The 26,571-nt window shown below is 35.7% G+C and overlaps 1 protein-coding gene across 1 annotated transcript in view; it reads left to right on the forward strand.

The window, feature by feature from the left end:
* The window catches only part of ARHGAP20 (Rho GTPase activating protein 20), a 131,448-nt gene that overhangs the window by 57,014 nt on the left and 47,863 nt on the right, over positions 1 to 26,571 (forward strand). The window contains 2 exon segments of the mRNA XM_017883268.1: positions 16,495 to 16,659; positions 22,961 to 23,110. Of these exon segments, the coding sequence (XP_017738757.1) occupies positions 16,495 to 16,659; positions 22,961 to 23,110 (315 nt within the window).

Consider the following 26,571-nt stretch of genomic DNA (forward strand, 5'->3'; position numbering starts at 1 on the left):
TTTTTTTTTTGGTTGGTAGGCTGTTTGTTACTGCCTCAATTACAGAACTTGTTATTGGTCCATTCAGGGATTCAGCTTCTTCCTAGTTCAGTCTTGGGAGGGTGTATGTGTTCAGGAACTTATCCATTTCTTCTAGATTTTCTAGTTTATTTGCATAGAGGTGTTTATCATTTTCTTTAATGGTTGTTTATATTTCTGTGGGGTCAGTGGTGATATCCCATTTATCTTTTTTTTATTGTATCCGATTCTTCTGTCTTTTCTTCTATATTAGTCTAGCTAGCAGTCTAGTAATATTTCATTAATTTTAAAAAAAAAAAAAGCTCCTGGATTTGTTGTTGTTTTGAAGGGTTTTTCGTGTATCTACCTTCTTCAGTTCCACTCTGATCTTAGTTATTTCTTGTTTTTGCTAACTTTGGGGTTTATTTGCTCTAGATTCTCTAGTTCCAAGAGATGTGATGTGAGGATATCTTTCTAGCTTTTTGATGTGGGCATTTAGTGCTATAAATTTCCCTCTTAACACTGCTTTAGCTGCATCCCAGAAGTTCTGAGAAGTTTTGAGAGGGGCAAGTCTGAATTAGAGTCTGTTAGCATGGGCAAGAGAGACAGTTGGCTAAAGTTATTTCAAATAGCTTTTGACTTTTTCTCACTTTTTAGAATGCTTTGATCACTTGAAAAAAATCCCTGCTGCTATGAACTAAATTGCATGAAGCCTTCATCTTTCCTGAATTCTCCCCTCTTCCTTTGTTTTTATTTAGAAGCACTAGTGGAAAATAATTCCAGCAATAGAGTGGTGTGGATGTAGAGGTGAGACTACAGTCATAAAGGTAGAGAATGGGAGCAGATAAGCAGATAAGTCTGCCTCCACTCAAGAGAGTTAGTTACTCCACTGTGTTACTGGAACTGTGGTGATTACCAGCTAAAAGAAAGAAAAACCTCGCTTTCCCATCCCCACTCTACTCCAATTAAAAAAAGATTATTTGTAGCACTACAGATTCAGATCAAAGTGGCTTTAGGATTTCTCTACTTTCGTAGTTAAAGAAGGAACTAAGGATGCTGTTTTGTTTAGCTATTCATTCTGCAACATTTGAATCCTCTGTATTAGGCACAGTTCTAGGAACAGGGGTTCAGAAATAAGATTTGCATCCTACCTTGATACATACTGTAATTAAAGTGCCCACTAGGAGCTTACCATCCAGTTGGGAAAACATGGCATATAGATATAAGTAGAAAACATGAAACATGTATAATTAAGTGCTAAGTAGCACATTGTAGCCTATACGTATATTAGTCAACAAATAATTATAACACCCATTATGAGTCAGATACTGCTCATATACCAGGGACACAGAGATTTTTTTTTTTTAAAGATTTCATATAGTTTATGTGCTTAGAGAGGAGAAAGATCAAGAAATGTAGGTGTTAATATTTAGCAGGATAGTACTTAAAAGTTTCCTTTCAAAGCCAGCTCTTTTCTTTTAGTTATGAATCAGTTAATTGCATCAGCTCGTTTGTGTATCAACCTGAATATTGACATTTTGGCATAAGTGAGCAGAAGGTAGTAGGTAAGTCACTGCCTAGAGTATACTGCCTTGAGGACTTTGTAATGTGTATGTATAATACAATATTTATACATTTCCTAAATAGGAGTTATTGGTGATTTTTTTTTCAACTTTTATTTTTAAATCAGGAGGTACATGTGCAGGTTTGTTATAAAGGTATATGGCATGATGCCGAGGTTTGGAGTATGAATGAATCCATCACCTGGTAGTGAGCATAGTACCCAATAGGCAGTTTCTCAGCCCTTGGCCCGCTACCTCTCTCCTCCTTCTAATAGTCCCCAGTGTCCATTGTTCCCATAATTATGTCCATGTGTACACAGTGTTTAGCTCCCACTTGTAAGTAAGAACGTGGAGTATTTAGTTTTCAGTTTCTGTGTTAGTTCGCTTAGGATAATGGCCTCCAGCTGCATCCATACTACTGCAAAGGACATAATTTCATTTTTTATGGCTGCATAGTATTCTATAGTGAATATGTACCACATTTTCTTTTTCCACCATTGATGAGCACCTGGGCTGATTCTGTCTTTGCTATTGTGAATAGTGCTGCAGTGAACATACAGGTACCTGTGTCTTTTCGGTAGAATGATTTCTTTTCCTTTGGGTATATGCCGAGTAATGTGATTGCTGAGTTGAATGATAGTTCAACTCTTAGTTCTTTGAGAAATCTCCAAACTGCTCTCCACAGTAGCTGAATTAGTTGACATTTCCACCAACAGTGTATAAGTGTTGCCTTTTCTCTGCAGCCTCACCAATATCTGTTGCTTTTTGACTTTTTAACAGAAGCCATTCTGACTGGTACTGTCAGATAGTATCTCACTGTGGTTTTGATTTGCATGTCTGACAAGTAGTGATAAGCATTTAAAAAATATGTCTGTGGGCCACTTATATGTCTTCTTTTGGGAAGTGTCTGTTCAGCTGGGCCCAGTGGTTTATGCCTGTAATCCCAGCAGATTGGGAGGCCGAGGCGGGCAGATGACTTGATGCCAGGAGTTCAAGATCAGCCTGGCCAACGTGGTGAAACCCCGTCTCTACTAAAAATACAAAAATTAGCCAGGCATGGTGGCTCACGCCTGTAATCCCAGCTACTTAGAAGGCTAAGGCATGAGAATCACTTGAACCCGGGAGGCGGAGGTTGCAGTGAGTCATGATTGCACCACTTCACTCCAGCCTGGGTGATAGAGCAAGACTGTGCCTCAAAAAAAAAAAAAAAGAGAGAGAGAGAGAGGTATCTGTTCATGTCCTTTGCTCACAAAATTTTTAATGGGGTTATTTGATTTCGATTTTGCTTGTTGATTTGTTTCTTATAGATTCTGGATATTAAACCTTTGTCAGATGCATAGTTTGTGAATATTTCCTTTCACCCTTTAGATTGTCTGTTTACTCCTTTGATCATTTCTCTTGCCATGCAGAAGCTCTTTAGTTAATTAGGTCCCACTTGTCAGTTTTTGTTTTTACTATAATTACTTTTGAGGTCTTAAACATAAATTTCTTGCCAAGGCCGATATTGAGAAGGGTATTTCCTAGGTTTTCTTCCAGGATTTTTATAGTCCTACATTTAAGTATTTCATCCATCTTGAGTTAATTTTTTTATAGGGAGATAGATACGGGTCCAGTTTTATTCTTCTTTGTATGGATAGCCAGCTATCCCAGCACCATTTGTTGAATAGGGCATCTTTCCCTCTTGTTTTTTTTTTTTTTTATTGACTGTGTCAAAGATCAGATGGTTGTAGGTGTGCAGCTTTATTTCTGAGCTCTCTATTCTGCTCCATTGGTCTCTGTATCTGTTTTTGTGCCAGTACCATGCTGTTTTGGTTATTGTGACCTTGTAGTATAGTTTGAAGTCAGGTAATGTGATGCCTCCAGCTTTGATCTTATTACTTAGGATTGCTTTGACTATTTGGGGCCTTTTCTTCTTTCATTTGAATTTTGGAATAGTTTTTTTCTAATTTTGTGAAAATTGACATTGGCAGTTTGATAGGAATTGCATTGAATCCGTAGATTGCTTTGGGCAGTGTGGTCATTTTAATGATATTAATTCTTCCAATTCATGAGCATGGAATGTTTTTCCATTTATTTGTGTCATCTTAGATGTCTTTCAGCAGTGTAGTTCTCCTTGTAGAGATCTCTCACCTCCTTGGTTAACTGTATTCTTAGGTATTGTGTTCTGTTTGTGGCTGTTGTAAATGAATGGCATTCTTGATTTATCTCTCAGCTTGGTCATTGTTGTTGTACAGAAATGCTGTAATGATAAAGCGTTCAATTCACTAAGAAAACTTAACTATTTTAAGTCTACACACACCCAACATTAGAGCACCCAGATTCATAAAACAAGTTCTTTTAGACCTATGAAAAGACTTAGATAGCCACACAGTAATAGTGGGAGACTTCAGTGCCCCACTGACAGTGTTAGATCATCGAGGCACAAAACTAAGAAATTCCAAATTTAAACTTGATACTTGACCCATTAGACCTAATAGACACCCACAGAATACTCCACCCAGCAACCACAGAAGATTCTTCCCATCTGCACATGGAACATTATCTAAGATGGATCACATGTTCACCATAAAGCAAATCTCAATCAACTAAAAAAAATCATGCAAAGCATACTCTTAGACCACAATGCAATAAAAATAGAAATCAATATCAAGAAGATTTCTCAAAACTACATAATTACATTGAAATTAAACAAGTTGCTCCTGAATGACTTTTGGTTAAACAATAAAATTAAGGCAGAAATCAAAAAAAGTATTTGAAATTAATGAAAACAGAGGCACAGCATACCAGCGTCTTTGGAATGCAGCTGAAGCAGTGTTAAGAGGAAAGATTATCATACTAAACACCCACATCAAGAAGGAAGAGCTCAAATTGACAATCTAACGTCACATCTAGAGGAACTAGAAAAACAAGAACAAAGCAACCCCAAAGCTAACAGAAGAAAATAAAGTCAGAGCAGAAATGGATGAAATCAAAACATAAAAATCTATACAAAAGAGCAGTGAAACCAGAAGTTAATTTTTTGAAAGCATAAACAAGATTGAGAGACTGCTAGGTAGAATAACAAAGAAAAAGAAGATCCAAATAAGTACAGTCAGAAATGACAAAGGCGATGTTACAACCAATCTCACAGAAATACAAAAGATCTTGAGACTATTACACCTCTGTGCACACAAATTAAAAAATCTAGAAGAGATAGATAAATTCCTGGAAATACACAGCCTCTCAAGATTGAACCAGGAAGAAATCGAAACCCTGAACAGACCAATGAGTTCTGAAATTGAAGCAGTAATGGAAAGCCTACCAACCAAAAGAAGCCCTGGACCAGATGGATTCACAGCCAAATTCTACCAGACATACAAAGAAGAGTTTGTACCAGTTCTACTGAAACTATTCTAAAAAGTCGAGGAAGAGGGTCTCCCTAACTCATTCTACAAAGCCAGCATTATCTTGATACCAAAATTTGGCAAAGCAACAATGAATAAAGAAAACTGCAGGCCAATATCCCTGAGGAACATAGACACAAAATCCTCAACAAAATACTACCAAACCAAATCCAACAGCAAATCAAAAAGTTAATTCACCACAATCAAGTAGACTTTATTCCTGGGATGCAAGGTTGGTTCAGCATACACAAATCAATAAACATGATTCACCACATAAACAATTAAAAACAGAAACCATGTGACTACCTCAATAAACACAGGAAAAACTTTCAACAAAATCCAACATCCCTTCCTAATAAGAATCCTCAACAAGCTAGGTATCAAAGGAATATACCTCAAATAATAAGAGCTGTCTATAACAGACCCACAGCCAACATCATACTGAATGCACAAATGCTGGATCCATTCTCTTTGAGAACCGGAACAAGACAAGAATGCCCACTCTCCCCACTTTTATTCCACATAGTACTGGACGTGCTAGCCAGAGCAGTCAGGCAAGAGAAAGAAATAAAAGACATCCAAATATAAAAAGACATCAAACTATCTCTCTTCACCCATGATATGATTCTCTACCTAGAAAACCCCAAAGACTCGCCAAAAGGCTCTTAGAACTGGTCAACAATATCAGTAAAGTTTCAGGATGCAAAATCAGTGGTTTTTTTTAACTTTAGAAGATCCAGAAATTATATATAGAATTATTATTAATCAGGTTTAATTCTTTCGTTCCTTTAAGTGTACCATTACGTAATTATTATCTCAAGAAAACTCAAACTGTTGGAGTTCCCAGTAAGCATATTGGTGACCTTGTTCATTGTTGAATCCGTAAACAAACTAACGGAACCACATACAGTGTAATCATTACACATATAAATTTCTTTGAGTAGCTTGAATTCAAAATGAGTACCCAAACAAATTTTACTTAGTGGATAATGAAGAGAGGTAGTATTTTTATGTCAGCAGGCCACACACAAAGATGACTAAATTGGTTTGGAAGTTTCTCCAGTGCTTAGTTGGGATCTGTTTCTACTCATTCTTCTCATTCTTTCATAATGAAGGCTTTGTGTTGTTTTTGTTTCGTTTTGTTTCGCTTTTTGTTTTGAGATAGGGTCTTGCTCCATTGCCCAGGCTGAAATGTGGTGGCGTTGTAATAGCTCACTGTAGCCTCTGAGGGTGGGGGCGAAGAAAATGTAATGCAGCAGAACTATTCTTAAAAGGTTGCCATTTTCACTAGGCTCTTTGAAGTTCAAATACTCTAGTTTTTCTTGATTAGTGGTCTTGCATCAATATATATAGTTCATATATAAATTGTTTCCTTTTAAAGTCTTTAGAGACAATGCTCATAAAATCTTGTTCCTTTCTTTCTTGATAATGTTTTATCAAGTGCCTTGTACTAAGTGAATTCCTAATAGATGTTGTTAAACAACTTCTGTGTCAAGGTTAGGAGGAAGTTATGTAATTATTCTCTTCTTTGGAAATAATAACTTTGTGTATGGATCTCACTCTATTAGTGTAACTCTGTGTATTAGTGTCCTTCTCTGACCTTCACTCTCTCCTTCCATCTTTCTATTCTGTCTTCACTTACTTAATGTTTATGTTTTCCTTGGTCTTTAAATATTAGTATCATTGTTGATATATTTATCTCATTGTATCACATATGCTTCCGTCAGCATCTTGATAATTTAAAAGTGCTCCTTTATATATTTCTTGCTTTTAAGCCCTTGCTCACTCTGTTTATCTAGCCATTTGTCCACCTATCTTACCAAGCCCTTATCCTGTCTTCATTCATTTTGATGCTGGTATTACTATTATCACTAGGCTCTGTTCTCATAATACAAGTCATAATTCAGACTATGAGCTACATGATTTATTATTTAATCATTGAAGTTATAGTATATATTACATACAATCACATTGTTATCATCACTATGTGGGGGTTTTTTTGGTAATTTCAATGTGATTTTATCAAGATGATAGAATGTAAGAGTACTTTCTCATGTTTGATCTCATTAAGACAGATAATTGCCATAGATTAGATTTCCATATAATATACTTTTAGTTCTAGGTGTCCAATATAGTCATAAATAAATAATAGGATTTCATTGCTGAATAAGATAGAGTTTTGATGTTGACAGTGGTGTTTGTAGCTTCATTTCAGTAGTCTTTTTGTTCCAAATGATATCTGGACTGATTTATTCCCTAACACTCTGCAGAGTTACCCATTACACAGGCAATATAGAAAGTTCTAACCTACATGTCAGAACCAGGTAGGGTAAAACAGATGCTAGAACTTGGTAAGCTAATGAGCTGGGGTTACCCTTTAGACAGTGTCTATGCTATGATCATTGGTACTATGCATTCAGAAGATTAATTTGAGAGAGGCTAGTAGTATGGATTGGAGAAAAGAGAGAGGGAAAAATTAGAGAATCAAGTTAGGAGTTTATTATAAACTATAGGTTATGCGGATCCAGAGTCAAGAAATTTTATTTTTAATTAGAATATTCTCAAAACATAACAAGTGACTTTATGTGGGAAGCAAAAGAGGAAGAGTCTAAAGTAACACTAGGATCCTTATGCATTGCTGGTGGTAATGTAAACTGGTGTAACCATGGTGGGAAACAGTTTGGCAGTTCCTCAATAAGTTAAACATAGAATTACCATATGATCTAGCAGTTCCACTCCTGGGTATGTACTCAAAAGAACTGGAAACAGATATTCAAAAACAATACGTACATGAATTCTTAGCACTATTCACAATAATAGCTAAGAGGTGGAAACAACCCAAATGTCCATCAGTTGATGAATGGATAAACAAATGTGCTATAGCCATTCAACGGAATATTATTCAGCAACAAAAAGGAACGAAGTGCTAATACATGCTACAACATGAACAGATCTTGAATACATTATACTAATGGGAAGAAACGATATATGAAAGGATAGCTATTGCATGATGTGAACTACCCGAAATAGGCAAGTCCGTAGAGACAGAAAGATGTTAGTAGTTGCCAGGGACTACAGGGAATGGGGAATGACTGCTTATAGAAAAGCTTATAGACTGCTTATAGACTGCTTGTAGAAAAACCTATATGGTTTTTCTTTAGGGGTAATGAAAATATTCAGGAACTAAATAGTGATAATGGTTTTACAACACTGTCAATGTGCTAAATGCCACTGAATTATGCATTTTTAAATGTTCACAATGCAACATTTTACATGTGTTTTTTATACTAGTTTTTTGTTTTGTTTAAAAAAGAAAAGCACACTATCGTAAGAACGATAGACTAATGCTTCCAGAGAACTCGGGGGTTCAATAGACAGAGTAAAGTAACAGAGAGGGAATGTGGCTAACTGGGCATTCAAAATCAAATGTTTTTTAAAACTCTTATTGTGGGGGTGTGAAATAAAATATGAGTGTGGGCTGTGGTTTCCAACCTCTGCTAGAAACTGAGCCAAGCAGCTAAACTAGTTCCACAAGAGTAGAGAAAAAAAATCAAGCTTATTTACTCCATATATTAATATAGCAGTGTCTAGACAGTACATATAGATGCTCAGTTATTTGTTTGATGAAAAATTAAAAATAAGGAAATAAAGTCTGAACAGTAAGGTTATGTTCTTTTTCTTGGTCAATTTCATCTCCAGCTCACCCCACCCCCAGTAAATCAATGTATTAATTTTAACAGTCTCTATCTTTTATGTTTTCTCTTGTCTTTCCTATCCCTTTCTCACTGCCAACTTGGGTGTGCTACATCTCTTACCTAAGATTACTGCCGTAACTTCCTAATGGTCTCACTCCCTCTAAGTTGCCTTCCTGTGTATTCTTCAATGTACAGGTTGAGTATCCCTGTTACAAAATGCTAGGGACCAGAAGTATTTTGAATTTCAGTGTTTTTTATTTTGAATTTCAGTTTTTTAAATTTTGAATATTTGCGTGTAGATAATGAGATATCTAGGGGATGGGACCCAAGTATAAATACATAATTTATTTGTATTTCATATACACTTTATATACATAGCCTGAATGCAATTTTCTTAATTTTGTTCATGAAACAAAATTTGTATACTTGAGGCCAAGTGTGGAATTTGAACTTGTGGTGTCATAGTGGTGCTCAAAAATTTTAGGATTCTGGAGCATTTTGGATTTTGGATTTTCAGATTAGGGATGCTCAACCTGTATTACAAAATGCAATGTCCTGCTCATAATCCTTTAGCACTTCCAGATAAAATCTAAGCCCCTTACATGATAGGAGAAACCCCGATGACTATACCACTTTGTCATCTGCTGCTACTCTTTCTCAAGCCTTTATAACCCCTGCCGTTCTGAATTTGCCAGTTACTGAAGCACAAGGTGCATATTTGACACGCTCTTCCTTCTTAAAGTGCCCTTCAGCCTTTGTTGGTCTCTCTGTTTATCCTTTAGACTTTGGTTCCTCCAAGGAATTTTCCTAGCCAATGCAGTCTGAGATAGGGTCTCCTGTTTTTGCTTTTTTATGCTCCTGCACTCTGCATTTCTTTTATTGCACTTACATCCCTTGTTTATCATCATGTTACTTGTCTGACTTACCTATCAGATTGATAACTCCTGGAGGCCAAGGACCCAATCTAGCTCCTATGCCTGGCACATGGCAGGTACCCAGAGAAGAAAACGCTTATCACTATTACAAATAATTTATTATATGGTAATTGCATGCACAATAAATGTTGAACGAGAATATTTATGATATATAAAGCAGAATATAGGTGCTAGATGTCATATAAGAGATGCCAAGCAAGGATTCAGTTGATAAAAAGTCATGAAAGAATTGACATTTGGAATGGGCGTTGAGAAATGGGTAAATTTTGGAAGGTAAATTTTATTTAGTTATTCAACAATTATCTATCAGTGACCATGTGCTAATTATTTTACCAGGCTTTAAAGTTATCCAGATCCTATCTAGTACTTTTTATCATAATCTCTAATTGATTACTAATAAACATAGGCATTTCCAAGTATTCTGAATTTTATTTTCTTTATAATTTATGATTAAGCAACACTGCCTCTGAAACTTTAGCTGAAAGTGGACTCATTTTTAGAATGAACTTTAGTTGTGAATACTGGTATGTTACTGTGGTCAGGTTTTGTGAAAGCTGTTTTCTAGTTTTAGTGAAAATAATTAAGTTTCTAAAACTTGTTTTGCTTTTCAGAAATGATTTCACAAACCCATTTGAAAATGGAATGTTAATACATAAAAAGCAGGCAACAGGTGAATTCCTAGACTCTGCTTGTATTTGTTAGATTATTTTAGAGCTCTGTTAATTATAAGAGCTTGTAAGTCCTAATTAGGCTATATTAAAAGGCTAAATAGAAGTTTCTAGTCTTACCCTTCCCCACTTCCAACTCTAAAAGAGTAAAATAAACACATCTACACTTCACTCAGAATAAAAATAAATACTTCAGAGTCATAAAATTGAGAAATATATTTTTAAGTAGGAGACTTTAATATTGTATTAAAACACACAAAAGTTGTGTTTTTGTTTCCTTTCATGAAAATTTTTTCCTTTTAAATTATGTGAGTGCTGAGATGTTTACTTTTATTCTAGTGTACAGCATGAATTTTTTGACCAATACTTAGTTTACTAAAGTCTTCAGGCATCTCTTGCCACACTTACATATAGGTTTTTAAAATGACAGCCTGATAGATGCACACAGAAAAAGAAAATCGTTTAATTTTATTGTGAATTCTCCCTGACACCAGCACCAGTCCACTTATTTGAAAGCAGTATCATGAAGAGGAAAATGAGTTATTGTGTATGAAAATCCTTTGGGATTGCTTTAAAATTTAAACTATTTTTTAAAATAACTTAATTAATCTTTGGCCTAGGCCAACCCCACGCAAAATAATAATTTTCCAATTACTTCAGATTAGCCTTTATTTATAAACATTTAAATGTTTTGGAAGTATTGTTTAAACCAGGGATCCGCAAACCATAACCCAGACAGGTTGCCTATTTTTGTAAATAAAGTTTTATTAGAGCACAGCCACACCTGTTCATTTATGTATATGATTGATTTTGCAATACAAGGGCAGAATTGAATAGTTTTGACAGAGAGCGTATGGCCCACAAAACTTAAACTATCATCAGACCCTTTGAGTAATAGTTTGAAGGTCCCCTAGTTTAAGCCATACTGCAATCTGATGGCTTCTTATAATCAAGAAGCAGTTATTTGTTGGATACCTAAACCAAAATGCAGAAGATGATTTTTCCTCTTGCAAAGTTTTGTTGTTATGCAATTAAAAAATGAAAGCTCAGCAAAATATTATTTTAGCCATTCTTTCATCCATTCATTGCTTAGTAGCTTTGTCCTTACTCGGTTTCAACAAGGGAAAGCTTTATTTTGTTTTCTATACATTTGAAAATCACACGTACTAAAAGATTCCATTATACCCTTCTTCCACTCCCCAAAAGAACTTGAGAAAGGATTTTTTTTTTTCTGTGATGGCGAATGTAGGCCTTTTCTTTGTTCTCTGCTTAATTCCAACCTATAATATCAAGCATAGAAACTCCTTTTCCCTTTTCTTTCGCAGGACTTTGATTTATTTACTTGCCTTGTCATTCACCTATATGTATTTAAGTTATGCATAATATGTGGTTAATTAGCAATTCGTGAGCATAGTAGACTTCACTTCCTGGAAGGGGCAGCTATAGCTGAGAAATCATAGGAAATGATGGAATAACTCTCAAAAGTTCAACTTAGCTGAAGTAGAACTATAAACTACTTATACTTACTTGGAATACACTATTGTAGAATTTTACAATGTTAGAATGCTTTGTAGACTCATGATAGAGAGTTGATCTAATGTGCGTCAGAATCAAACTTCAATGTGCGTTAGAATCACCTGACTGGCCTGTTAAACTGCAGGATGCTGAACCAGCCCTCCAGAGTTCCTGATTCAATAAACCTGAGGAAGGCCTGAGAATTTGCATTTTTAAAACATGTTCCTGGTTGATGATGATGATGCTGATCAGGAGTCCACACAATGAGAATGTAATAAAGAAAGGGATGGCTGACCACTGGGGATTAATTCAGAGTTATTAGGATAGTGTATGGGCCTCAGCCTTTTAGTATACCCAGGGGAGATCAGACACCGTGACCCATACTATTCAAACCCAAGAAACATAGATAAGCCATAATTCTCCTTTTTTATAGCTGCCACGTGGACCTGATAATTGAGCTGAGAAGTCATGGCCTCTTACACCTTATGGGTTGTTGGAGACCCTGACAAATACTTGTTCTTTGAGCTCCTCATTTAATTAGACTAATTAAAAAAAAAAAAAAAAACTGTTCTCATTGTCATTATTATAACTTTTGCATGGCTTTTAATTTAGTTCAACTTTGGATTGTTTCCCTGAAGTGACTCTCAAATATGCTTAGCTACATATTTATAAACTATATTTTAAGATTGGAGTGTTCTCACAGACATAGCGAATCATATCCATTATCCATTTCCCTCTCATCAATAATCTTAATTCCACCTTTTGGATACATGTTTAATTAGTCCCCTATGTAAATTATAAATGAAATTTAAAGATCTTCTAGTCCTAGTCCAACTAACTTACTTTACATATAGGAAACTAAGCCAACCAGGTAACTTTGCCATATCACACTACTTAGCAAGAAGACTTGGATTAGCACTCCACCCAAGTCATTAAATCCTAAACCACTGAACTCAATCACCATGGCTGGAGGAGGAAGCTGAGTCAGTGCAGTGTTTGCCCATTTGAAAGACTACATAGAATTTTTTAAAGTATGTGAAACCATACTTATAAATCACCTTAGTAGCTGTATATTTTGGCTACCCTAAATAGCTTCAAATCTGTAAAATGAAGAATAGTAATTCCTACCTTCAGGGCTGATTGTTTATCTCTTACCTTTCCTTCCTCAGCAGCTGTACCCACTTTAGAATCCTTAAAGTCACATTCTAGTGTTCAGCTGCTAAAAAAACAAGAGTTTTTGCCCTTAATTCCTCACTTCTCATCCTTTTACTCCTCAAATTCCAGACATTTGAGTTCTGCCCACACCATTCTCCTGGAACTGTTTCCTCAGTGGTCTTAATGACCAACTGATGACTTTTTACCCCCAGACACCTTTTCAGACCTCAGCTTGTTATCCCTTCTGTCAGTTTCAGCACTCGTGACCACCACTACTTTTTATTATTTTTCTGCTACTTCATTCACCAGTCTCCATCTTTGTTCATAGGTTCTCTTCCCTTCATCTCTGCAACGTACATCTTTTCTCAGGGATATGTTTCTGCCTTTTTTCTTATTTTGTGCTCCTTGCCTTGGCAGTTCTAGCCATTACAAAGAGTTATTTATGCACCTGTCTTTGTATGACATCTCTGCTTCTGACATCTCTTCCAAGTGCTGCATGCCTACCTGATTTTGCCATACCACCTAGCCCACTGATAATTTCAGACTCAGTACATTTGAAATTGAGGTCATCTCTTCTTTCCCAGCCACTATAGGCTTTCCCTCCTTTGTTCTTCATTTTCGTTAATCTCTAAAATGTGCAGATGCTCTCAACTTACAATTGGTTTTGTCAGAATAAATCTATCATAAGTTGAGAATATCATGAGTAGAAAATGCATTTAATACACCTAACCTAGCACAGGAAAAGAGTAAAATTCAAAATCTGAAGTACAGTTTCTACTGAATGACTATCAGTTTCACACCATCATAAAGTGAAAAAATGGTGAGTCAAAAAATATACAGAAATGCAAAAGACCTAGATTGTCTAAAACAGTCTCAAAAAAGAAAAAGTTGATGGACTTAACACTATGTAATTTTATGATTCACTATTAACTTAGAACAATAAGACAGTGTGGTTATAGCATAAGAATCAATAAATCAGTGCAGCAGAATAGAGAGCCTGGAAATAGACCTATGCTTTATAGTCATGTAATTTTACAAAGGTGCCAAAGCAATCCATTGAGGAAGGGAATTTAAAGATCTATAGTCCTAGTCAAACTAACTTACTTTACATATGAGTAAGCACCAAGTCTTTGGTGTAAATAGTGCTAGGAAAATGAAGTATTTGTATAGAAAAAAATGAACCTGGCCTTCTTCCTTATTAAGCAAAATTAATTTGAGATGGATCATAGACTTAAATGTAAAAACTAAAAATCATACATATTTTAATAGAATGCATTGGAGAATATCTTGATGAGTGGGGGATAGGTGAAAGTTTCCTAGAAAGGTCACAGAAAGTAAACACCATATGAAAAAATTTGATAAGCTTTGTCAAAATTTAAAACTTTCTGTCAGAAACATTGTTAAGAAAGTTTACAGGCAAGCAACAGACTAGGAAAAAATACTTTCCAAAACACATAACCTGACAAAGGACTGGAATTTAGGATCCAATACATTAAAAAGTTCCTACAACTCAATAGATAGTATGTATGTAATAACATATAACCCAAATTGTTTTAAATGAGCAAAAAACTTGAAGACAGTTCACCAATGAAGATAATGCAAATGGCCAGTAAGAACGTGAAAGAAATTAGCAGAGAAATGCAAATTAAAATCCTAATTAAAGACTGGGTGCGGTGGCTCAACCTGTAATCCTCGCACTTTGGGAGTCTAAGGCAGGCGTATCACCAGAGGTCAGGAGTTCAAGACCAGCACGGCCAATATGGCAAAACCCCATCTCTAGTAAAAATACAAAAATTAGCTGGGCCATGGTGATGCATGCCTGTAATCCCAGCTACTTAGGAGGCTGAGGCAGGAGAATTGCTTGAACCCAGGAGGTGGAGGTTTCAGTGACCGGAGATCACGCCATTGCACTCCAGCCTGGGTGACAGAGTGAGACTCTGTCTCAAACTAAGAAAAAAAAAATCCTAATTAAAGGCCACTATACATCCACTAAACTGGCCAAATTCAGAAGACTGACAACACCAAGTGTTAGCAAGGTCATGGAGCAACTGGAACTCTTTTACAGTGTTGCTGGGAATGTAAAATGGTACCATCGTTATGGAAAACTGGTAGTTTTTCTAAAATTAAACATATACCTACTCTGTGACCTAACAATTCCACCCTGAGGTATTTACCCAGGAGAAGTGAAAACATAGATACAAAAAGACTAGTACCAATGTATAATAGCCATTTTATTCTTGATAGCTAAAAACTGGAAACAGCCCAAGTGTACAACAATACAAGAATAAACTCTGGTATATTTTATACATTGAATACCTAAGTGAGATAAAGGAATGAGTTAATGATAAATGTAATAACATGAATGAATTCCAAAAACATGATGAGGAAGTAATACCTTACACAAAAGAATAGATACTGTGGTTCAATTTGTATAAAATTCTAGAATAGGCAGTCCTCCATGGGGAAAAAAAAAAAAATCAGAATAGTTGTTACCTCTGGGGTGATCGAGTAAGGATTGACTGGTATAGTTTGAGGTATTTGGGATATGACCAAAGATTTAAAATATGACTATTGTACAGGGTTGCATGAGAGAGTAAATTCATCACAGTATGAGACTATCCAGAGGCTTATGACAAGGGGCCACCATCCAGAAGGGAAGGAGCTCAGGGGAGAAAGGAATCAGAGCAGATATTTCTGGAGAGAACATGTCCATTCCTCAGTGGTGTGGAATGGCTAGGTCAGAGAGCTCTAAAGGGCAGGAGCAACTTGGGGGTTTCATAACCACAGACACTCTCTTATCAATGGCCAGCAGGTGCTGGGTGTAGTTCGATGGAGTGTGCAAAGCAGGCAGGCTGTTACTGGCTAAAAATCTGATTGTTTGGGCTATTTTTAAAATACTTCGATATATAAAAATTTGAGTTTGGTACTAATGAGGTTTTGAACTAACAGGTCTCAGCCTGCAGTAAAGAAATAAACAACTCAGGAGCCAATCCATAGAGACTATATGTGGTTAATTTATGTAATATCTGAGAAGGTGCAAGAGGGAATTATTTGGAGTGATGATCATTTTCTAAATCTTGTTAGAGGCTTAGATTACACAGATGAGTACTTTTGTCAAAAGTCAGTGGATATACACCTAAGATTTGTGCATCTTGTTGTGTGTAAATTTTATATCAAAAGAAAAATTCAAAATAAATAATTGAACTCTAGTTAATGGTATGTATGCTGAAGCATTCAGGGGGATATGTACTGCCTGTATGTAGTTTACACTGAAATGCCAAAAATAAAATGAATTATTCAATGGATGGTTGGATAGGTATTCAATAAAGCAAGTATAGTAAAATACTAATGGTAGAATCTAGATTGAGATACATATACATGTGTTTATTATAAAACTATTTCAACTTTTCTTTGTTTCAAAATTTTCATATTGAAATATTAAAGACTACTGTGTGTAGAATAGACTCAGGACCAGTTAGGATGCTATACCATTGTATTAAAAAACATTACAGAGTTTTATAGTTCTTGGCCAACTATAAAATGATCATTTGACTAACTGATCTGTGGCATTTGATCTGTTACAGGGAAAGTCCTTCTGCTAGTGTTGACACGTGCACATTTCTGTCATCATTTGTGTGCTCCAGTAGGACTCTGCTGATTGATGGCCGGGCAGAACTCAAAAGAGGCCTCCAGAGGCAGGAGCGGCATCTTTTTCTATTCAATGATCTGTTTGTTGTGGCCAAAATCAAGTACGTATACTGTATACTCCTGATTATCATTATAAAATTGCACTTTTCCTAACAAAGATACCCTTTCTACTCAATGTTTACTGTAAGAAGGTTTTGCCTCTGTTACTATAGGTAATGTCTAAAGTGATTTTTTGCCCTTTTTTACAAAAAAAAAAAAATGGTTGTTCATTTTTTCAACAAGTGTTTATTTAGGTCCTGTTCTGTGCCATGTCCTGAATAAATGTAGGAAATTCAATGAAGAATGTGATGGGTATGGTCCCTGCTCTTTTGGGAGCTTATGTTCTAATATGGGAGCTTACAGTCTTATGCATGGGGTGAGGGGGAATGACAAATTGTGATTAGTACTATGAAGAAAATAGGGTGCTGGCTGAAGTAAAAGATGGCATATATGTTAGGTAGGTGTAGTCGGGAAAAATTCAGTGAAGGATGAAAAGCAATCAGCCATTCAGATATTGGGAGGATGAGCATTCCAGGGAGAGGGCACAGCAGGTGCAAAGGTAGTTGAGGAAAGCTTGGCCCTTGGAGGAGTTAAAAGAAGGCCTGTGTAACTGGAGCGTAACAAGCCAAGGAGAGTAAGATGAATTAAGATTAGATAAGTAGACAAGGGTTAGGTTATAAGGACCTTTGTAGGCTATATTAATTATCTATTGCTATTTAACAAATTACCCAAAAACATTACAGTTTAAAACTATAAATGCCTCATGCAGTTTCTCTGAGTCAGGAGTCTGAGAGTGTTTCACTGGATGGTTCTGGCTTACGAGCCTTCATGAGGGCCCTCAAGCTTGTTGGCTTGGGTTAAAGTCATTTCAGAGCTCGCCTGGAACTGGAGAATCTACTTCCAGGCTCACTCAAGTGGATGCTGTTAGCCTTAGTTCCTCAGTAGCTTGTGGCCAGAGGCTTGAGTTCCTCTTCACGTGAATGAATAAAAGGCTCCAACTGAATACCCATTTATTAAGAGATGGTATAGAATGCTTAGTGAATTGTTTATACATTTTTTTTAAAATTAAAGGCAAGCATAATGATGAGAACTGTTTCAGAATGTGATTTGGATAGAAGGAATGCCTACAGATGTAGTTTTGGAGTGGATATGGTATTATAGGAATAAAGAGAAAGAAAAAGTTTCTCCAGCCACATCTTTGCACTAGGTCCACTTGAAGTTCTAAGTTGGGAAACTCTTAATAGCGGAACAAGTCATTATTTTCAAAAAACAGTTATTCTCTTATTTAAAAATTATTAGATGAGTTCTCTATGCTAGGTATTATAATAGGAGAATCACAAAGATTTTGTTTAATTTTCCTGACAGTCCTCCAAGATAAGAGTTGTTTCAGATATTGAACACTGAGGCTCAGGAAGGTTTGTTATATACTAAGAAATGGCAGGGCTGGGGTTTGAATCTAGGCCTTACTTCCAACGGCTGGCTCTTTCTATATTTTTTAGCACACGGTACTCATTAGTTGTATAGCTCAGCCTGGAGGTAGATAAATAGACAACAGAAATTTTTTATAATAACCAATTTTCTGAACTTTAAGATCTTAAAGACGATTTACTTCTAGCATGCATTCAGTTCTTAGGGAAGAATGTATTTTCCCTTCACCTTTTTCGGATATTTTCCCCCTTAGCAGTTACAATGATAATTAGAATAGAGGACCTCTGTTTTTTTATCTGAGGTTATTTATTGTTCTGTATACTGTTAGCATATAAGTTGTTTTTATGGAACCCTTGCTTTGCTAAAATATTTTATAGAAAGACAATTTCTTTTCCACTAGAATATTGCTGTTTTAGATATATTGGCAAAATGTGTACTCATCGTCTGCTTCTGTAGCTGACTTTTATTTTGATTGTCCCTTTCTCACATAAGGTTATACCACTTTTCCCATACACTGTTTTGAGATAACTGTGTCCACTTTAATGTTTTGTGAAGTGAAAAAAAGTCTATCAATTGATTTAGATGCTGTTATTTAAGAGGTTCAAATTATGAAAGATTATTTTAAGTACTTTTTATACCCATTGGGAATATTTAAAAGTGTGAGTGATCTAAGTTATTTTTTGGCATAAATCCAAAACCCCTGAGATGGAACATACATATTTGAGATTATTATTATTAAATCCTGCCACTTGGCAAAAATTTTGACCACCATTTTTCAGGAAATTGATTACATGATCATTCCACAGCAAACATTTAGTTATATTCACAGATCCTTCTTAATACGAAAGAACTTAATTTTTATGAAATAACAACCAAAAGCAAATAGTCCCTGTAATTCCAAACCTATGCATTTTAGTATTTTAGGTCATTTCTTACCCTTGGATGAAAGATTGAGTGTTACCCTGGATCAATTAATTTGTTTTTTATTTTTTGTTTTTTTTTGTTTTTTGAGACGGATTCTCGCTCTGTCGCCGGGGCTGGAGCGCAGTGGCCGGATCTCAGCTCACTGCAAGCTCCGCCTCCCGGGTTTACGCCATTCTCCTGCCTCAGCCACCCGAGTAGCTGGGACTACAGGCGCCAGCCACCTCGCCGGGCTAGTTTTTTGTATTTTTTAGTAGAGACGGGGTTTCACCGTGTTAGCCAGGGTGGTCTCGATCTCCTGACCTCGTGATCCGCCCGTCTCGGCCTCCCAAAGTGCTGGGATTACAGGCTTGAGCCACCGCGCCCGGCCCAATTTGTTGACATAATCTGAAGTTAGCAATTAAGTCTCTTACTGAGCCATAGGAGACAAGGAGGGGACCTTAGGTTCTATACTACATCAGCTCATCTTCAGGCTTCTTTTAGATACTGCTTTCAGTCCTTAGGTTGGGCCTAGAGAAATAAACTTGAGTGGGATAAATAATCAACTGCTACATATTTGTTCAGTGAATTTTAGTAAGTACAACAATAAAGCGGGTGTTAAATGCTTCCTTCTATTGACTGAATTATTATATTGATCTGTTTTGTACTGGATGCTGACAGTATTTGCTGAAAATTGTTTTGAGTTTATGGTAATTCTTTTCCATACTAAATTAGTAAAGTATTAAAGCCAGGTGGGTACTTGGGGACCATTTTTGATATTCATTTGGAAGATAAATAGATTACTTTTCCAATAAAATCATGAGTTTTCTTTTTAAAAAAAAAACAGGATCTGTTTTACAAACATTAAATTATTTAGAAAGAAGTTCACTATTCTCTCTGATAATAGCCATTGAGCACCCATATGGAATTTACAGAAAGGATAAATGTATTTACCTCACATGCTCATAAGTCATCACTATTACCATATTTTATGAGAATAAGCAAATAGTAATGAGTTCTCTTTAGGTGAAGAAGATGAAATAAATTTATTAATAGAATTACCATCAGATATTTGTGGAATATATAATGATCTCTACCCCAAAACATATTTGATAAGACATCCCTATCTTAGAATGGGGAGAAATCTCCCTGGAATCCTGTGTATTTCATCAGTTCACTGGAAATTTTTCCAGTATGAAGATAGAAGGATAGGAAAGCAAAGTATATCTGTCAGCTTAATAAATTTGTAGTAAGGGACTATGTTGTCGAAATAAAGAATTTGGCCAGGTGCAGTGGCTCACACCTGTAATCATAGCACTTTGGGAGGCCGAGGCAGACAGATGACCTAAGGTCAGGAGTTCGAGACCAGCCTGACCAACATGGCAAAACCCCATCTCTACTAAAAATATGAAATAAAAAGTAGCCGGGCGTGGTGGCAGGCACCTGTAATCCCAGCTACTTGGGAGGCTGAGGCATGAGAATCACTTGAACCTGAGGGGTGGTGGTTGCAGTGAGCCGAGATCACGCCAATGCACTCCAGCCTGGGTGACAAGAGTGAAACTCTGTCTCAAGGAAAAAAAAAAAAAAAAAAGAATTTGTTTTAGGGGTTTTGTTCAGTCTGTTCTTATTGGATTCATACTTTTAATTCCTGTCTTCGTAATACTATTGGAGATAGTCATTGTCATGCTATTGGAGCCAGTTCACATTAAATTAGCATTTTTAAATTTCTATAGTCTAATACTATTGGAAATGGAAAGTGAGGAATCTGAAGAACCATTCTATGACCCCAAGAATGTCTATTTTAATATAAAACTTTATTGGAATACTACTTTTAAATATTTTCAAAGTAGTCTATTTAGCTTTATGTTCATAAGTGTTCATGAGATTTCTTCCTCAGCCTCCATAATAGCCACATCAGAAAGCCTTGTAGCTCTGGAGAGATTAAAAAAACAAAAAGCCAAAGATAGAAAAGCTGAAGAGAACTTCATGGAAAATATAATTTCACCCAGGTTTCAGGTGCTTTTTAGGAATAGCGATATCCAGGACTTTTTATAGATGTCTAGTGGTTAAGAGCATAAATAAGCTCAGGAATCAGCACTGTCCAAGTTTAAATTCTAGCTCTGCTACTTAAGCTGTATGACTTTTAGCAGGTTAACCTCTCTACGACTCCATTTCCTTACCTATAAAATTCCTGAGGATCAAGCTAAATAATGTGTGTAAAGTATTTACAACAATGGTATATGGTAAGTTCTCAATAAATATTAGCTGTTATTTTTATTATAGGAGAATGGAAGTCATTGTTCATACTTTTAGACAGTTGCTTGTTTTGGAAATCGGGGTGGATAATGTAGCACCTTATTGATCTAGGGAAAGGATCTTTGGGATGACTTTTTTCCCAGGTCAATGGATGTGGATGTTCCCACATGATATCTGCAGTATCTACTAAGATAGAGACTTGCATCAGAAAACACAAAATACGTGAAAACAAATATGGAAAGATACCTGTTTTTTCAAAAGATGTGTAGTTTTCGTTTTATATTACTCAAACAGTTGGCATCAACAAATAAGATTTGCTCTGTAATTGGGTTTGTTTTATTTTAAAAATCTAAAGATTCATAACAATAGGGGGGAAAATATTGAAATATAGCAAGAAGCCTTAATGCCACAAGACACTTTCTATTACACTTAAATTCTATGGGAAGCATAAATGAGGCTTTGAATCTAGATTTTCCTTCAGTTCCTGCAAAATCCTTTTTCATCTTACAAATTTCACTGAAAATTTTTAACTTTTTTTAATGCATGAATCAGGAATTTTAGGGATACTTCCATATAAGTTACCTTTGATTTCATTTTAACTTTTAGTATTTACACAAATGATTCCGAATGCCAAGAGGTACCCATGTTTTCCTGAGCATTCTCTTTATCCTTCTCATTGCCTTCTATTTAAGTCTCAGGCCCCTGCTAGCGTTAAACCTGTAAATTAGGTCAAGAGATATGGTGGTTTCCATATCAGGAGTCTATGGGGATTAGGTGGAAATTGTCTAAAAGCAATTTCATTTGAATTAAAATAGATCACCTTCAGGGTCCCCAGAGATGAATGTTAATTGTGTCAACCCTACTTTTTTTTTTTCAAGTTTGGTTTAGGTTCTTTTGGGGACTGCAGATTTTACTTTTAGCCAGAATATAAGGGGAAATGGTTGAACAAAATCTAAGAAAGGAAATTTAAAATAACCTATGCTTCTAAAGCCTAGAAAATCTTGTAACCACTTCATTGAAAATGTATTATAAATTATTCTAATTAACTACAGGAATTTTTTAGTGCATCTCTCTTAAAATGAAAATTTTATAAACATTTTAATAAATCCTGTGTATTTTCTGTTTTTAGCCAAATTGTTTTGGAAATTAGCAAGTTATAAATAATAAACGAATTAATATTTTGTAACAGCAGTACATTTGAAATTAGGTTTTTAATGCAGTGCTCGACATACAGAAAAATAAGGTGGCCAGTTTATGGCTATTTCTTGCCATAAATGCAGGCGTGAGGACTAATTGTTTCACCAATGTTTCAAAGATCTTCTTGGGCCAAAGTAGCCAACCCTGTTTTAGTTTACTCTTCTAGGCACTGAAGATAAAAACACTGAATAAGACACTTGGCCCATGATTAGTGAAAAATGGTCCTTCTATCACAAGTACCCCATAAATTATTTTTCTTCTAAAAGATAAAAGGATACTTGTGCAGAATGTGCAGGTTTGTTACATAGGGATATGTGTGCCATGGTGGTTTGCTGCACCTATTGACCCGTCCTCTAAGTTCCCTCCCCTCATCCCCCACCCCTCAACAGGCCAGGGTATGTGTTATTCCCCTCTCTGTGTCCATGTGTTCTCAGTGTTCTTCAACTCTCACTTATGAGTGAGAACACGTGGTGGTTGATTTTCTGTACCTGTGTTTGCTGAGGATGATGGCTTCCAGAGAAGCTCCCATAAAATTTAAGAAACAAAATAACAAAAGGTTCTGTTTGGTTTTTATCTTTCTAGATATAACAATAACTTTAAGATAAAAAATAAAATTAAATTAACTGATATGTGGACAGCAAGCTGTGTGGATGAAGTGGGAGAAGGCAACACTAATGCCATGAAATCCTTTGTTTTGGGCTGGCCCACAGTGAACTTTGTGGCCACTTTCAGGTAAGAATCACAGCTTGTCCTCTATTTACCTAGGTTAGCTACTCTGATCATTTCTAGGACTGAGATTTAAAAAAAAATTAATCAAATGTTGTTCATCTAATTTTTAAGAGGGAAGTATTTTATTCTGATTGTGTATTAAGTCAGTAACTCATCTGTTGACACATACACCCAACCAAAATACTTATATGCCATATATTTCTCCCAATGGGCTTTTGATTAAAATATGTGAAAATGAGTGGTAAATATTGGGAACTCTTGGGATGATTTACCTTGGTTTAACTTGTTATTTTTGTGGAAAAAAAAAAAAACAGGAACTTTCAGGAGTATGGAAGGGGAATAGAGTAGTCCCGTCTTTAGGAACCCCTCTTCAACATCCTTTTCCTTAATATGTAGGTATTTGTTTTACATATTGAGCTTTTAAGTCTTATCAGTCTTTTCAAACCACTGAAAAAGACCTTCATTGAAGCAAATTGCATAGTCCAATTAAGTTTCGATAAGTGGTTTATACTCCCGAATTTTTAAATAAATAGTGTTTTATTATACAAATAAAATTAATGTCATGAAATACTGGTTACCTAAATTGTGTAGCAGGTTTTCAGTTGGTGTCTATAGAGATGTGACAACGAAAAGCGAAGGTATGATTTTAAGGAGTCAGAGCTTCCCAAGACTTATTCCTGTGCCAGGATGGGGTTGGAGAATGTATGAATGCAGAATATTTGTCCTCCTCTAATGAACATGCTTAATTGGCACTGTCCAGTTCAGAGTGAACAATCACAGTCACACCTGTGATTTTGAATAACTGTGTCCCAACCTCTCCAGTATTTGTTTTACACTTAAAGTTAGTGTTCATCCCATGCACATGATGCTTTTTATTCTGCTTCTCTTCTTGCTACCACAAAACTCCTAGGACATCATCCTAAAGCCAGACAACTAAAATTTTCCACTATGTTAATCTTCTATTAAAAGATAGGCATGTCATTAAATTCTATTATGCACTATTTGGCCTACCACAAGATTTTAAGAACTGGTTTGGAAAAAAAAAAGTGTTTGTTTCATTCTCAGCATATCTTTTCCATGACAGATGTCTCTAAATATTATCATTTCCTATTGCTTAATCTCCTTGGAGTTATTGGTGAAAGGACGTAATTTTAAGTGAGGGTATGACTACATGACATTTTTAATCAAGGAATTTTCATGAAACTTCTTTTTTTTAAGAAGAGGGGAAAATGTGGAAACAAGTTTTACCTATATTATATTATTCAAACTATGGTTCTTTAACCAAATGATCAAGGTTAATATCACCAGTGATGTCACGTAGGTAAAATGTACTCCTTGATATATTGTGATGAGAAGAACAATTAACCTTGTGATCTTCCTCCCAAAAACCTTTAACTCCAGTCTAATCATGAAGAAATCATTGAACAAACACACATTGAGATACATTATGCAGGATACCTGACCAGCACTCCTTAAAATACTCAAGGTCAAAAAAAACAAAATCAGAGAAAGACTGAGAAATGGTCATAGATCAGTTACTAAAGAGATATAATAATTATAATGTGGTATTCTAGATTAGCTTCTAGAACAGAAAAAGGACATTAATGGGAAAAATGGTGAAATCTGAATAAAGTCAAGAGGTTGATAGTAATGTACTAATATTAGTTTCTTAGTTTTGACAAATGGGCCATGATAATATAAAAGAATAATATTAGATTACTCTAAACTTAAACAGCATCAGAACTCCATAGGGAATCTCTGTATTATCTTTGTAACTTTTATGGAAATCTAAACTTTCTGAATTTATTTTTTTTAAAAAGTGAAGTGTTGAGGAATTCTGCCTCTGATACGTCAGAGTGAGGTCTTTTGGAGAGTAGGCACTTGGAAGTAGGCACAAGTACTGGGTGAGTTTCCTGTTTTTAAGGCCTTACCCTGAGGGCAGGGTACAGTTACATCATGGTGTAGGGCAACTAAAACTGGCAGAAACAGTCTTTCAGAGCTGAAGAACCAGAGGACAGAAGCCATGTCATCCACAGCTATTGTGGGATGAGGGGGAGAATCTCAAAAAGGAAAGTAGCAGAGAAGGCAAGCTCCAAATTCTATGTATAAACACTGCCCAAATCTCTGACTGATCACCAAACCCCACATGCATGAGATACACTGAAAGCGTCTTGAAGCTAAGACTGAAAGCGTTGAACTGAGCTGCAACCCATCACAGATGAAATAGAGTTTGTAGCTTCATCTAATCAAGTTTGTTTTCTGCTAAAACAAAAATATCAACACCGTTCCACAAATATAACAGAATACAGTCTCTGAAACATTTGGAATGTCCAGAATACAATCTAAAATATCTTGACATATGAAGAACAAGGAAAAAGATAACAGAGACCAATCTTGAAATGATTCATATGTTGAACTGCCAGAAAAGAATTTTAAAACAGCTTTCATAAGTAAGCATGGCAGGTAAAAGGAAAATTCAATTTAAATTAATAAAAAGATAGTAACTATGAGCAGAGAAATAGAAAATACTGAAAAGGGCCAAATGTAAATTCTAGTACTGAAAACTACAATATTTTAAATAAAATATTTTCTGAGTGGACTTCTTTGCAGAATGGAAATGAAAGAGGAATTGGTGAACTTAGGTTTATCAATATAAATTGTCTAATCTGAGGAACAGAAAAAAAAGATTTTTTAAAGGAAAAATGTGTCACGGACTTGTGGGAATGTATCAAAAAGTATAATATACATCTCACTGGAATTACAGAAAGAGGAGAGGAAATAGGGCTGAAGAAACAGTGCTTAAAAACTACCCAGATTTGGTAAAAGGCGTAAATACTCAGATTCAGCAAGCTCACTGAACTCTAGACAATGTGACTATTAAGAAAACTATACCTAGTCATGTTATAAACTACTATAAACTACCATAAATCAAAGATAAGAATCTTGAAAGCAGTCAGATAAAAACAATGTATTACAAATAGGAAAATGACAATTTGAATTATTATGGCCCTTTCATTAGAAACTATGGAGGTTAGAAGACAGTGGAACTTTATTTATTTATTTATTTATTTATTTATTTATTTATTTATTTTTGAGATGGAGTTTTGCTCTTGTTGCCCAAGCCATAGTGCAATAGCATGATCTCGGCTCACTGCAACCTCTGCCTCCCGGGTTCAAGTGATTCTCCTGCCTCAGCCTCCTGAGTAGCTGGGATTACAGGTGCGCACCACCACGCCAAGCTAATTTTTTTGTATTTTTAGTAGAAATGGGGTTTCCCCATGTTGGCCAGACTGGTCTCAAACTCCTGACCTCAGGTGATACGCCTGCCTCGGCCACCCAAAGTGCTGGGATTACAGGAGTGAGCCACCATGCCCAGCTGACAATGGAATATGTTTTTTAAAGTGTTGAAACAAAAACCTTTTAACCTAGAATACAATATTCAGCAAAATATTATTTAAAATGAA

The sequence above is a fragment of the Rhinopithecus bieti genome, unplaced genomic scaffold, assembly GCF_001698545.2.
Source record: "Rhinopithecus bieti isolate Rb0 unplaced genomic scaffold, ASM169854v2 scaffold_11964, whole genome shotgun sequence".
Classification (NCBI taxonomy): Eukaryota; Metazoa; Chordata; class Mammalia; order Primates; family Cercopithecidae; genus Rhinopithecus; species Rhinopithecus bieti.